This window comes from Peromyscus maniculatus, chromosome 4 (assembly GCF_049852395.1).
Source record: "Peromyscus maniculatus bairdii isolate BWxNUB_F1_BW_parent chromosome 4, HU_Pman_BW_mat_3.1, whole genome shotgun sequence".
NCBI lineage: Eukaryota > Metazoa > Chordata > Mammalia > Rodentia > Cricetidae > Peromyscus > Peromyscus maniculatus.
The window spans coordinates 65,185,050-65,197,801 of record NC_134855.1 but is presented as its reverse complement, the minus strand read 5'-3'; the positions used below and the strand labels follow the sequence as shown (position 1 = coordinate 65,197,801).

Sequence of the window (12,752 nt, the reverse complement as noted above, 5' to 3'; positions counted from 1 at the left end):
TTGTGTGTGTGTGTGTGTGTGTGTGTGTGTGTGTGTGTGTGTGTGTGTTTTTACAAGAGGAGAATGAAGCTGGGGTGGTTACCGGAGCATCTGGTAAGAAGCGTGGAACTAAGGAAGGGTCAGCTCTAATGACATTTCCTATAAAGGAACCAGAATGAAAGTGGCTCAATTTGTATTTCTGAGGTTTTGTCACTGGTGAATGCAAACAGTGAGGAAATAGAGTTCGGAGCTGTGCCGCTTTTAGTTTTACTGGCTCCTTTAGAAAATACTTTATATCACCTAATAGCTGTGCAGTATTTGGCAAAAAGCTTTACAGCAGCTAAATACGGTAATTTCACGCTCAGCGTGAAGTGAAGTTTTTCTGTAGAACAAACCAAAAGTACTGCTGTAATAGAAACATTTGTCTGAATTGAAGTACTTAGGGGAGCTATTATGAATTTGGATGAAGGGCCAGCCTCTAGTTAAAAACCGTTTACCACTGACAGTGCATCTCTGCCGGTTCCGGAAAGGTTGAGAGAACTGGCAACTTTGGGGTGTGGCTTTGTCCTGAGAATGTTACAGTCCTCTAGCAACAAGTAACACAATTCTATAATGACAACACTCACTAAATCCCAGTATTGTATAGCAAAACTGACTATAAACTCTATACTTCAGAAATAATGTACATACTTCCTGTCTAGTTAAGAGAATCTTTCTAATAGAGATAGTGATAATAATTAAGAGTAAGAAGTAGAAAAAGATGAAAATAAGATAGGTGAGTTTGTAAAAATTCTGTCTTGTTAGATCTCTGTTAAGCCTTTAGGTGTTTTCTAAGTTAAATATATGCTAATGGTAGCCCTATATAAGTTTGTAAAATAGATCTATAGAGTTCCTCTAAGAATATAAGCTTGCAAGAAGTATCTAATGTAGTCTTAAGACATGTAGTAATAAGTTTGTAAGATGCTAGTTGTAAATGTAAGTTTAAATAAGAATAAGATGGAATAAATAATAAGAAATATATTTGCTAAAGTAGTTCTATAATTTCCTTAAGGAGTATAAATAAGTAGATGTCAATACATTATATGTGAGTTTGTATAATGTAAATGTTGAATGTGAATCTAAATGCTTTGCAAGGCAAAAAATGTTAAGTGTGAGTCTATTTTTAATGTATATGGTTGAAAGAACCTGAGACACAGAAGGAAGTGTCCTAGTAGACTGCAAAGTAGTCAGTCTGAGCGGTTTTCAAAAGTTCCAGAAGCCGCTAAGAAGCTAAGAATGGTGGATGCCAGAACCAGCACAGCAAGGAATCCGCAGCTGAGATCCGTGAAAAATCAATGCAACACAGAAAAACCTGAGCTAACATCAAAAACAGTGTGGTTTAGAATACTACTGCACATAAAAGGGTCTCTGGCTTGAGAATAAAAGTTCAGAGATGCTTGTTTGAACAAAAATTGTTAATTGCAAAAAGTTTTGGTTGTAAAATGTCTCTTCATATTTGGAAGTAAAAGTCTGTTGCCAGAATTTACTATTTTGAACTTTTTGAAAAAACTACAGAAAGATGTTGGTTATGAATTTCTTCATATTTGGAAGGCTAGTAACAGAATTTATCATTTGAATTTTGAGACTTAATAAACTGAACAATAGAGATTTCATTGCAATGGGACAATTTTGAGTTTATTTATAATAATGACCTAGGAACTGTTTGCTGGAGTTGGGTTAAAAATGGAACTGTTTAAATGAAGAAATTGATTGTTTCTACCTAGACTAAAGATGCAATTTTATGTATGCATATTTGCTTTATTAACTGGTGATTCATGAATTGTTTTGTGGAATTATTTATGTAAAAATGGAATTACTTATGGAACTGGTTTTGTGTTACAAATGGAACTGTTTAAACAAAGAAGTTTGGGTTTTATAACTAGGATTGAGATTTTGCTTAAAAAATCATAAAAGGGAGAGTTAATATTCCTTAGTCTATTTAATTTAAAAAATATTTTCTTTGAGAGGATTAATGTCATGTTTTGTTAGTAAGAAATGCAAATGGGGTATACTAAGAGACTACTTTTAAAGTGTGTAAAGAGTTTTATTAAGAAACTGCTTTTGGATGTTTTGCTAAAAGTTTTCAAAGTGTTAATGGTTAGATTGAAAATATTGCTTTTCAATATGGGTTTTTAGGAATTGTTTAAGTTTGGGTTCCTCTAACTAGGTTTGAGATTTTATTTAAAAAATTATAAAGAAAGGAGGAGTTGTGAGATTGAGTTATGTTTGCAGAAACCTATTAATATTAATGCACCCTGGTTTTGTGGAGGTAAGGAAATATTTAAGTTTGATGTGAATACATCAAAGTTTTTCCTATGTTCTGTTAGAAAGAAAATTCAAATGATTGAGTTAAAGTTGTAAGACGGAGAAAATTGTTAACTATATATAGCACCATATATGCTAATTCAAATGGTTCTGTTAAGAGTTTGCTTTGTGTTGTAAGATTGGGAGAATTGTGAGTATGTATAGCAATATTTATGTTAGCCTGTTAATGGTAATGATGAAGCTAAGGGATTCTTTAAGTTTGTAGTTGCTTTAAGAGTTTTTGGTTTAGAAAGGGCTTGAGGCAGCTAAGACTGTTATAGTCACCTTGGACCTAATTCAAAAGAGAAATGCCATCTTTATCATCCTCTACTCCCATACTGGGAGGTGTAACAGCTATGGAGATTGCTGTAAGCCATTAATAGTTATTTTTTATGTATTAAGAAAGGGGGACCGGTGGGAGCCCGTTCTTGGGTTCCTTATGGCTTTACCCAGCAGGTGTGCATAGAGGATGATTAGGACCACTGGCCTGAGTGCAGGTGTCTGAGATGGTCTGCACTTGGCTGTACTGGGGGAGGAGGTCTTTTGCTCCACCCCTTGGCATCTCTATAAAAACCCTGGGGCAGAGATAGTTGGGGCCCCTTGGAAAAGGTTCCAGGCCCTCTCGAGGCTACCCTTTATTTTCTATCTGTTTATCTCCTCAAGATTCTCCGCAACAAATCCTTCTATCTAATATTTCCTGCTTCTCACACTCAAGAAAACTCTGGGGAGCTGTGGGGTTGGTGGGTAAACGCCCCACAATAGATGATGAGACTATATGAACTGCTGAGACATGAGCTATCTGAATGTGCCTTAGACAGTGGACAATCTGGTTCATAATTTTGTTTTATAACTCATAATGGCTTTGTTATCTACTTGATAACCATCATAATGATATGTCTCCTAAAAAATTTAAAGGAAAAAAAAATCACATTTAGTTCTATCAGGTACTTTGGGTTGCTTGTTTTATTAATTAAAATTTTAGTCACTTGCTGTCACAGCACAGAGATAATTACTAAGTTTAAAGTCTTATTGAAATTTCTATAGAAAAGACTTATTATACCCAGAAGTTGAATCATTGATACTTATGGTGTATATATAAAATGGCTATAAAGATAGCTCAAATTAATTTTGAAGTTTACAATAAAGAAATGATAACTTCTTTAAGACACAAATAGTTTTACCCTAATTTAAACACAATACTATATATATACATACATACATATACCTTCAGCTGTATGTATTAACCAATACAGTGCTGCATTATATAAATTTTATGTTTCTATGTATTAATTAAAATCAGTCCCAAATGGACCATTAATTAAAAACAACTGCTGCACCTAAGTTTCAAGGAACACTGTTGAAAAGAGGGCAGAAAGACTGTAGGAGCCAAAGGAATTTGCTGTGAGACTGAGTCTTCTGGTCATTTCAGAAGTTAAACCCATAAAGTTTCATCAACATGGTTGCCCAAACCTGAGCTGAACAGGAACAACAATAGACATGCTAACGTGGAAGGGAGAAAGAATTCAAGGCTTCAACCCTTCACCAAGAACCACAGTGACTAAGGAATGCTAAGAGCAGGAGACACAGACTTCCTCAGGAAAGAGCACAGCACACTAATTGGTTATTCAATATCAAGTGATCAGCCCTGAAATTATTCATATAAGTAACATTGTATAGAAAGGACAGGTTATATGTATGAATACATATTTATACCTATATGCATGTAACAATATGGGAGGGTTTAGAAGGAGAAAAGGGAAGGGGACAATGATGTGATTATAATCTAAAAAATAAAATATTGAAAAAATAATTTTATTAAAATGCAAGCTGTAGCACGACTCTTAACAGGTCTTATTTAAAAAAATCAAACCTGAAGCCAGGTATTGGGGTGAATATTGGAAGATCAAAGAAGCAGAACAAGCCAGCTTCCTCACCTCGCCAATTTCTCAGCTGATGCTGTTTCCTCAGACTGGAAGCTTCTGTGTCCTTATCCAAATGGATCTCTGCTGAACTGTGGCTCAAAAGCCTAAAAGCTTAATCAGCTCTAGTTCCTGGTTTTCATGCCTTATATACCTTTCTGCTTTTTGCCATCACTTCCTGGGATTAAAGGCATGAGTTACCATGCCTGGCTGTTTCCAGTGTGGCTTTGAACTCACAGAGATCTAGATCAATCTCTGCCTCCCAAGTGATAGGATTAAAGGTGTGTGTGCCACCATTTTCTGGCCTCTATGTCTATCTAGTGGCTGTTCTGTCCTCTGACCCCAGATAAGTTTATTAGGATGCACGATATATTGGGTGACACAATATATCACCATAGCAAGCCTTTACTATACCTTTAATTAAAGTATTTTAAGTTGAAGTAGTATAATAATTGGACAGCATGTTCTACTTTAAAAATCATTTTATTTTATAGGGAATCACAATTTTATCAAGTGGAGAAGCTCTAGTGCTTATCCTGGTGGGTTGGTGAGGATGATTTTGGAATACTGCCGCTTGATCGGGAGAATACCTTTGACAGAGTTGAAGATACCTTTGCCAGCACTTTAGATCCTTGCTTGGAAATAGTGCTCTTGGAAGTTTCTGTGGGAAAAAGATAATATTAATGAACTGAGAGATAATTGAAGTACTTATATTACAGCAATGATTTAGAATTCAGAAGTTGGCATTTGTATATTAATCTGTGCAAGCACAGTTATGGTGTTTTCTCTTGACTTCTTCTCCCCAAAGGAAACGTGCAGAGTAATGTCCTCATTTATGGACTATGAATTCTGGTGAGGTCAAAGACATTGCTTGAGACCACACAGGCATATTGAGTCTAAGCTAGGAACATGCTTCAGTAATTTTATCTCTCATGGTGCAGTAGTACCCACTTGACCTTGAGGCATCTCCAGGTAAGTGTGCAAAGTCCACTTTTCGTCCCTCCTGAAAACTATTTGGAAATACTTAATGAGCTGAACATGGAGATACATTTCAGTGCTCTGTGTAGGTTTTATTTTATAGTGCTCAAGTGTAAGAAGAAATAATATTAAAATGCTGTAGTTCCTCTATTTTGTGTAAATTTCCTGTTGAAAGTCCCTAGGTATATTTCTTTGCTAAGTAAGATATGATGTATAGATAAAGAAACTGTCAGCATTTGGATTCAGTTTTCTGTATCAACTATTAATTGCCCGAGTCTTTTAGCAAATATCTCAATTTATAATAACTTGTAATAGAACTTGAAAACACATAAGACGTCAAAACTCAACATTTTTCTAACTGCAATATATAATTTCAAAAGTTAGGAATCTTTCCTTAAATATCTATATTTAGTTTCTCTTTTTTAAAAAAGAAAGAAAGAATGCTCTGAAAAGGCTGCTAGGAATCTAGCATTTAGTGACCACAGTCCTTATTCCACTTCTATTATATCATCCATCTTGCTCAGGAAGCCATACTTTCTTATGAACCATGCTGCTTCTGAATGACCATAGGCCCTAAAAATCCTGGGGTTCTATGTAGCTCAGCAGCTATGTGACTTTGGAGAACTCATTATGGTTTTTCTTCTCAATTATTCCCATTTCATTCTTTAATAACAAATGGATAATTGCAGCCTAACAAATGTTAGTTATACCATCTGTTACCCCTTGGTGTCCAACATTAAAGACAATTATGTAATAATCTATAGATTTTTATACAAATAGTATCATTATTGTATCAATCCCATATTAATAATGTACAAGACAAGGGCCACTCATCCTGGAAAGATCAATGATAAAAATGTCTACATTCACAATAATAAGAGTTTTATTTCATTTGTGTTTAAAAGTTACTGCATTTTGTACCTGAAATGTGTTCCTTTGAGGTACGTACACTGCTGGTCACTCTTTTTGATCCTTCAAAGATGGTGACAAACTGCCAAGACAAATTGGCATAGTTAGATATTTAGACAGTCAAGATTACATATGCCAAGAAATACCCAAATATATATCTACCATTACACAATTTCATACAAGTGAAATCTGTATTCTTCTGCTTCAAATAAGCCTTCTCTAAGACTCAGGCAGGTGAACTTTTTCATTTATAGTATTGAGGATTTGTCTTTGTGATAAGTGATGACCTTGGCTATAACCACATGACAAAGGTGAGCCCTGTTGACTCTTAGAAAATGTCTACCTCTTCTTTCGCATTCACTGCAATACCTTGCAAACATGTTTCTGAGACCGGATAAAATGATAAGGGAGAATCCAAAATGCTTCACTTTGCAATTCTCAATTTCTTCTGTGTAAAGTTTAGCAATTTATAGGTTCTGAAACAATAGAGTCACTTGTTTTGATATTTCTAGGACCATGCCAGATGCTAGTTTTTTTGTTTGTTTGTTTGTTTGTTTTTAAACATGTGTCATTTCTCTGAATAAATAAGAGTAACTGTTCCTGAAAGTCAAGATATGGCCACTACCAAGACTCAAGTTCTCAAAATCTTTTGTCTATATAACTTCAACTACTAAAGAGAAACTTCAGTCAGACATGTAGGTACTGCCTTGCTAAGTTTCTCTTTCTATAAATAATTTCCCTTAGCTTTTGACCCTTAACAGACCCTCTTCCTTTAATCAGCTGGATATAATGCCCTAGGGCTCTTGTCTCCCTGTGTGTTATGTTTCATACTCCTTAGGATTGTATCCACTTCCAAAGAACAGAAACAAAACAACAGGTCTACTCAACAGTTTTCATCAGCTTGGAAGCTTTATGTCCTCTGGTAAGAAAGAATAATTCTCTTTCAGAATTTTAGGTGGAATCTTATTTTCATGACTGACACTGTCATGGTAGAAGAAAAAAACAACCATTCCCTACCACTATGGGACAAGTATCAAGGCCTTCTAAGCAAACTTCATTCTATCTTTTCTTTCTATGAAGTTTCAGAATTGTGCCAGGAAATTGTGAAAGAATGTTTAAGAAATGGTATTGACTACTCTTTGAGATTTGATTTCCTATTCTGAACTTCTATTATTTATTTTCAAATCCTCACTATTGTCCACAGTTTCAGTTGTAATCAACTAGTGGATATGTGTGAGTGAAGGGTACTTATACAACTTTATTTAGAAATGCACCGAGTAACAATTTTAACAATAGTTTGGGTGTGGAAAAGTAACAAACAAGGAAAGTACAACAGTGGAAGAGTGTAGACTAGCTGGGAATTCAGCATCAGTCAAAGTCATGCTAATGACTTTCAGACTAGAACTTCATGGCCTCTCTTCCATTGACACATGATTTTATTTTTGCAATGTATAAATTAAATAAGGTTGGAGATTGCTAAATAGATGCTTACATTCATAAATAAAGATTATGTTGACTATAGAAGGGACTGGTTTCTTTGGAAAATTGGCAAAAATATCTTTATGTGTGATATAGGATTTTATGAATTGGGTCTGAAAATTGTACTATATTGTAATACTGGAAAGTTGCTGAGTGGCTGGAAAGTTTGTAATTCTGTATTAGTGAACATACTGTAAATAATGAAACTGGATTAAAATAAACCAGGAAGACACCGTGAAAAAGAATGAAACAAGAAGAATTATATCAGGATCTATTAAAAGAGTTCAGGAAAAGGAATGTTCCTCAGTCTACACCATGTAGTAGTTAGCTGTATGTGAAGAGTCAGTCTGAGTGGAAGCCCATGAACTGTGGACTGGTTTCTGTGGAGCCCCCATGGGACTGGACTAGGCCCTCTGGATATGTAAGATGGTTGTTTGGCTCCAACTGTTTGGGGGGCACCCAGGCAGGGGATTGTTATCTGTCCCTGGTCTATGTGCACGCTTCTGGAACCTGGTGCCTGTGGTGTGACACTTTGCACAGCCTTGGTGCAGTGGGAAGGGACTTGGACTTGCTTAGGCTCAGTGTGCTGGGCTCTGCTGACTCCCCATGGGAGACCTCGATTTGGGGGATGTAGAGATGTGGGGTGGCTGGGGAAAGAGAGCTGGGGGGTGGGAAGAGGGAGAGGGGGGGGATCCGTGAATAGTATGTGGAGTGAGTAGAAAATTTCTTAATAAAGAAAAATGAAAGAAAAAAAAGTGAGTCTGTAGAAACGTGGAAACATGGGTGAAACTAGGCATTCATTGCTTTCTTGACTCATCTTTGAAGTTACCCTAAATGTCCTGTCTCCATCTCCCACATCATCACTGGACTCTTAGCCCTAGGCAGAATCAAGTAACTCACCCTTTTAGGCTTTTCTTCAGAATCAGAACAAGCTATTAATGGAATTGTAGTTAGGTGTTGAGAATCAGTGGCTTACTCTACTCACCCAAACAATGACTTCTTATTAAAATCCAATGATCAAACACTTTCATGAGGGGTTTTTCAGATATTAAGGACAGGTCTCATTCAGATGAGGAGATCTGAGTGTGAAGTGATTGTGAACAAGGCAGTGTTTTCTGATGTTCCTCAATAATGCCACTCAGGCTCTGATAGAATTTAAAAATTGAGCTATTTTACAACTGAACCCCACTGTACAGAAACAAGAAGATATTGAAGAATATTTACCTGAACACAGCTTGAGTTTCCTGCTTGTGGTTGCTGAGAACGTTCTGGAAAAAATGGGAAGAAATATTTTTTTTCTTATACACACACACACATACATTCATAAACATGTACATACATATATTGTTGATACAAATCCAATATTTTTGCCTCAATTGATATAATTTAGACATACAATTATTATTATTTTTAATGGATAGACAGTTGGAACAAATTTGAAACAAAAAGAACCCTAAAATGTTAGAAGATGTATTTGCTTTCCACTTGGAAATTATGAAAGATGAGTATGATGTGTCAGGAGAAGCAAACTCTGTGCTTCAATAGCTATACATCTATGCAATGCCACTCAATCCCAGTGCCTATTTTTTTAACCTATAAAAGAGAGATTACTTTAATGATAGTCCCTAAGTGCCTTTCCAACTTTAACATGCTTTACATTTATCTAACTACAAAATGGTAAGTGAGTCAGACATGGTGGCACACACTTTTAATCTCAGCAGAGGCAGTCTGATCTCTGTGAGTTTAAGGCCAGCCTGGTCTCTATAACGAGTTCCAGTCCAGCTAGAACTACATAGTAAGACTCTGTCTCAAAAACAAAACACATAACAGAAATAAATAAGAAAGTGATGATGTTTTAAAACAGGGCATCTTTGTTGTAATACTCAGATAAAATCTAGTGGAACCGTTTCAGATCAGAAAGCTGCTGAAGGTTCCAAGGGAGATCAACAGCATCAAACACAAGGAAGCAGAAATAAATTGACAAGCAACATTTCTCAGAGACCCATTTTTAGTGAGGCAACTAATCTGCTAACACAGGATCTCTGTTGAGTCTTAGCTTCATTGTTTAGAAGTGGGTGACAAATTAAATGTAACTTTTCTGACTCATTATCCTCATACATAAAATGGGAATGAAACTATTTACTTCGACACTATCATAAGAAGACATGAGGAAATACAGCACATTCAAGTATTATGTACTCTATAAATATGAAGTCATCAAAAGCCATCACAAGTGAGTATTATGAATTATCATTTAGGAGCAATACAGATTCTGGAAAAATAATAAAGGAAAAACTTCAAGTAAATAAGAATGATAGAGCAATCTGACAAAACTAGTAACTTCATGATTAATTTATTGTATTCCTGAAGGATCTGATTCTACTTTAGATTGCACATGACTGCACTTACTTTTTCTTTAACATTATCGAGAATATTTGAATTCAATATGAGGACCAAAACTGTAAACACCAGTTTTTTTTTTTAATGTTTCTATAGTACATAGGCTTTGTACTTCCAGGACTATCTAGAAAGCTGTTTTGATTAAGAGGAATATAAAAATTCCAGTTATTTTAGTGGCTCAGCTATTCACACTTACTTGAAGTTTTGTTATATATTGTATGAAACAAGGAATAAATGTGTTCAGCCAGCCCTCCATTGAAATCTATATTGAAATATCCAATGGCTCACATGTTATCTCAGCTTAAATATCTAATGGATACCTTATTATCATAACCCAAACTGTTTTCACATGCTTCCTCCCCACTCCTTTAGCTACTTCTATATCCTATATAAGTCAATATTTTTAACATCTATATGCCAATATAGATGTTTTAGGCTTCAGTGGACATCAATTTAGGAGGCTTGCATTTGATAAAAAACAGTCATGATCAAATAATTAAAACATACCATCTTTTAGAAAACTGCAGAAGAGAAAAAGAAAGTGAATATGTGGCCTATGTAAGATCACAGAAGGCAATTAATTTCCATTTCGTGGTCTCTGATCACTAGAGAGCTCTCTGGGAAAGTGAAGTGGAAAAAATCTACAGGTGAGGGAAGAATAAGACAGACTAAAGGGAAAGAAAACTCCAGAAATCATGGCAAGTGAAAGCCTTTGTAGGATTGAAGGACAGCAAAGGTGTCAGGAATAAGAGTTTGCTGCAGTAGAGGAAGCCACAAGGAAAATAGAGGAAGAGTTAAGAAAGACAAAAGGGGCGGTATGAGCTAATGATGGAGGGTCTTGTAACCACTGCAATGTCTTGAAATTCTGTCATTAGTAAAATTGGAAGGGACTTAACAACCTCTAGATTTATCTTATATTCTGATCATTGGATTCTTTAACTCAAGTTACCATGTAAATTCCATAAGAACAAACTTTGTCAATATTGTTTACACATGGAATATTATAAAAACAAAAATGAACTGTTTGTTGAATCTTCAGATGAATGACTGAATAAATGAGTTGGTCAGTGACAATATCAGTTAAAAATATAAGAAATTTGCATAATCCAAAAATCAAAGTTAGACAAAACAAAAGAATACACAAAATTTAATCACAGGGAATGAGGCCTTATGTGGACTCTTAGACAAAGAGTTCGACATGTTGGACACTAATGTCCTCATCTCCTGCTTGACTGTCTTCAATAATGAAATCAAAGAATTGCATTAAGTAGTTCCTGGCTGCATATTACAACCCATGATTCATAACTCGGGAATCTTAGTGGTGAGTACCATTATACATACAAATTATGATATGTTGATGCTGTTCAAACAGAATTATTGCTAACAATGAAACTTATTTCTACATCCAAGTAAAGAGAAGTTGTTTCATGAGTAGGTTGCAGAGCAATAGTTGGGATAAAGTTGTGGCTTGAATTCAAGGGCCTGCTATAGTAAAAACAATCTCTATAACTCATGTATATTTGTTTATTATTTAATCAGACTGATCTCCTGAGGTCTGAACAATATTGAAGTAAAACATCCTAAAAATGTGGGAAGCACTTCATACAAGCTGATATTTAAAAACAAAACAAAACAGTCAGGCTAGCCAAATTTTGTTGTGAACAACTAAATTTTGTGTTTAAAAGGCCTTTTGCAACTTAGTAGGGGTAAGCTCTAATACAAGGAAAGCATTACTTTTCAATGAGCTAATTAATTCCAGTTCAAGTCCAGATATAATTTAGCATAACAATACATGCTTCTTTATTTATTAGAGGATTATCAATGTAAATTTATAATATCAGACTAAATTCCTATAAGCATTTGGCTTATTTTAAAGCTGGATGAAATGGTAACGAATCACTTCTTTAAAGTAGATATACTTAATGGATAAGTAAATTATCATCACTTTCAAGGTTAATGATTAACATTTCTAAGTAGGAAATAAGTTATCAAAATAGTAAAAAAAAGTTACTTTTTCATCAATTTCTAAAAGTTAAGAAAAATATCCAACCTTCTAGTGCATTAGCCTTTGGATCTGGTTTAAACTCTTCTGCTTCACTAAAATAAAATAAAAAGAATAATTTTTAATGTGTATATTTAACAAATGAAGAAGCTACTTGTTAACAACAGTCTGTCATTCTCTACATGGAAGCACACTTGGAATAGCATGTTGCTAAAATTCAAAATGGAATGAGAATGATTTATGAATTACTTTTCCCCACTTTTAAATTTATTATTAATTATACATAAAATTGGCAACCTTGGAAAGTTGTAATGTTTGATTTTGTGTCATTAAGCACATTTTCATTGCTATTCAGACATCACCATCTCCCACTTTTAGACATGTTTTGCGCTTAAACACTAACACCCATTTTCCTCCTGAAAAATCACTATTTTACTTTTTATCTTTAGGATTTTGAATACTCCAAGTAGAGTTGTAATTTTATTTGTTACTTTGTGACTTTCTCTAATTAGTTCAATGTCACCCATATTCATGCATGTTTTAGTATGTGAGGATTTTCTTTAAATAGTAGATAATATTCAAAAGAACGAGACATTTTTTCCTCCTGATTTAATCCAATGATGAACAATAATGAAAGGTTGCCTTTCTCATTGGTTTATTCTGAATCATGTTGGTATTGCACATTCACTACTATCTATGGTAGTACCTGCTTTCAATTCTTTGAGGAATATATTCAGAATTGC

The 12,752-nt window shown here is 34.8% G+C and overlaps 1 protein-coding gene across 1 annotated transcript in view; it reads right to left on the bottom strand.

The window, feature by feature from the left end:
• Window positions 1-4,705: 4,705 nt before the first annotated feature.
• LOC102909794 (fibrous sheath-interacting protein 2-like) overlaps window positions 4,706-12,752 on the bottom strand; it is an 82,088-nt gene continuing 74,041 nt past the window's right edge. The window contains exons 20-23 of the mRNA XM_076569852.1: window positions 12,058-12,104; window positions 8,832-8,875; window positions 6,141-6,210; window positions 4,706-4,902 (exon numbers count right to left, since the gene is read on the bottom strand). Coding sequence (XP_076425967.1) covers window positions 4,766-4,902; window positions 6,141-6,210; window positions 8,832-8,875; window positions 12,058-12,104 — 298 coding nt within the window. The 3' untranslated portion in view covers window positions 4,706-4,765. The remainder of the gene's footprint in view (window positions 4,903-6,140; window positions 6,211-8,831; window positions 8,876-12,057; window positions 12,105-12,752) is intronic.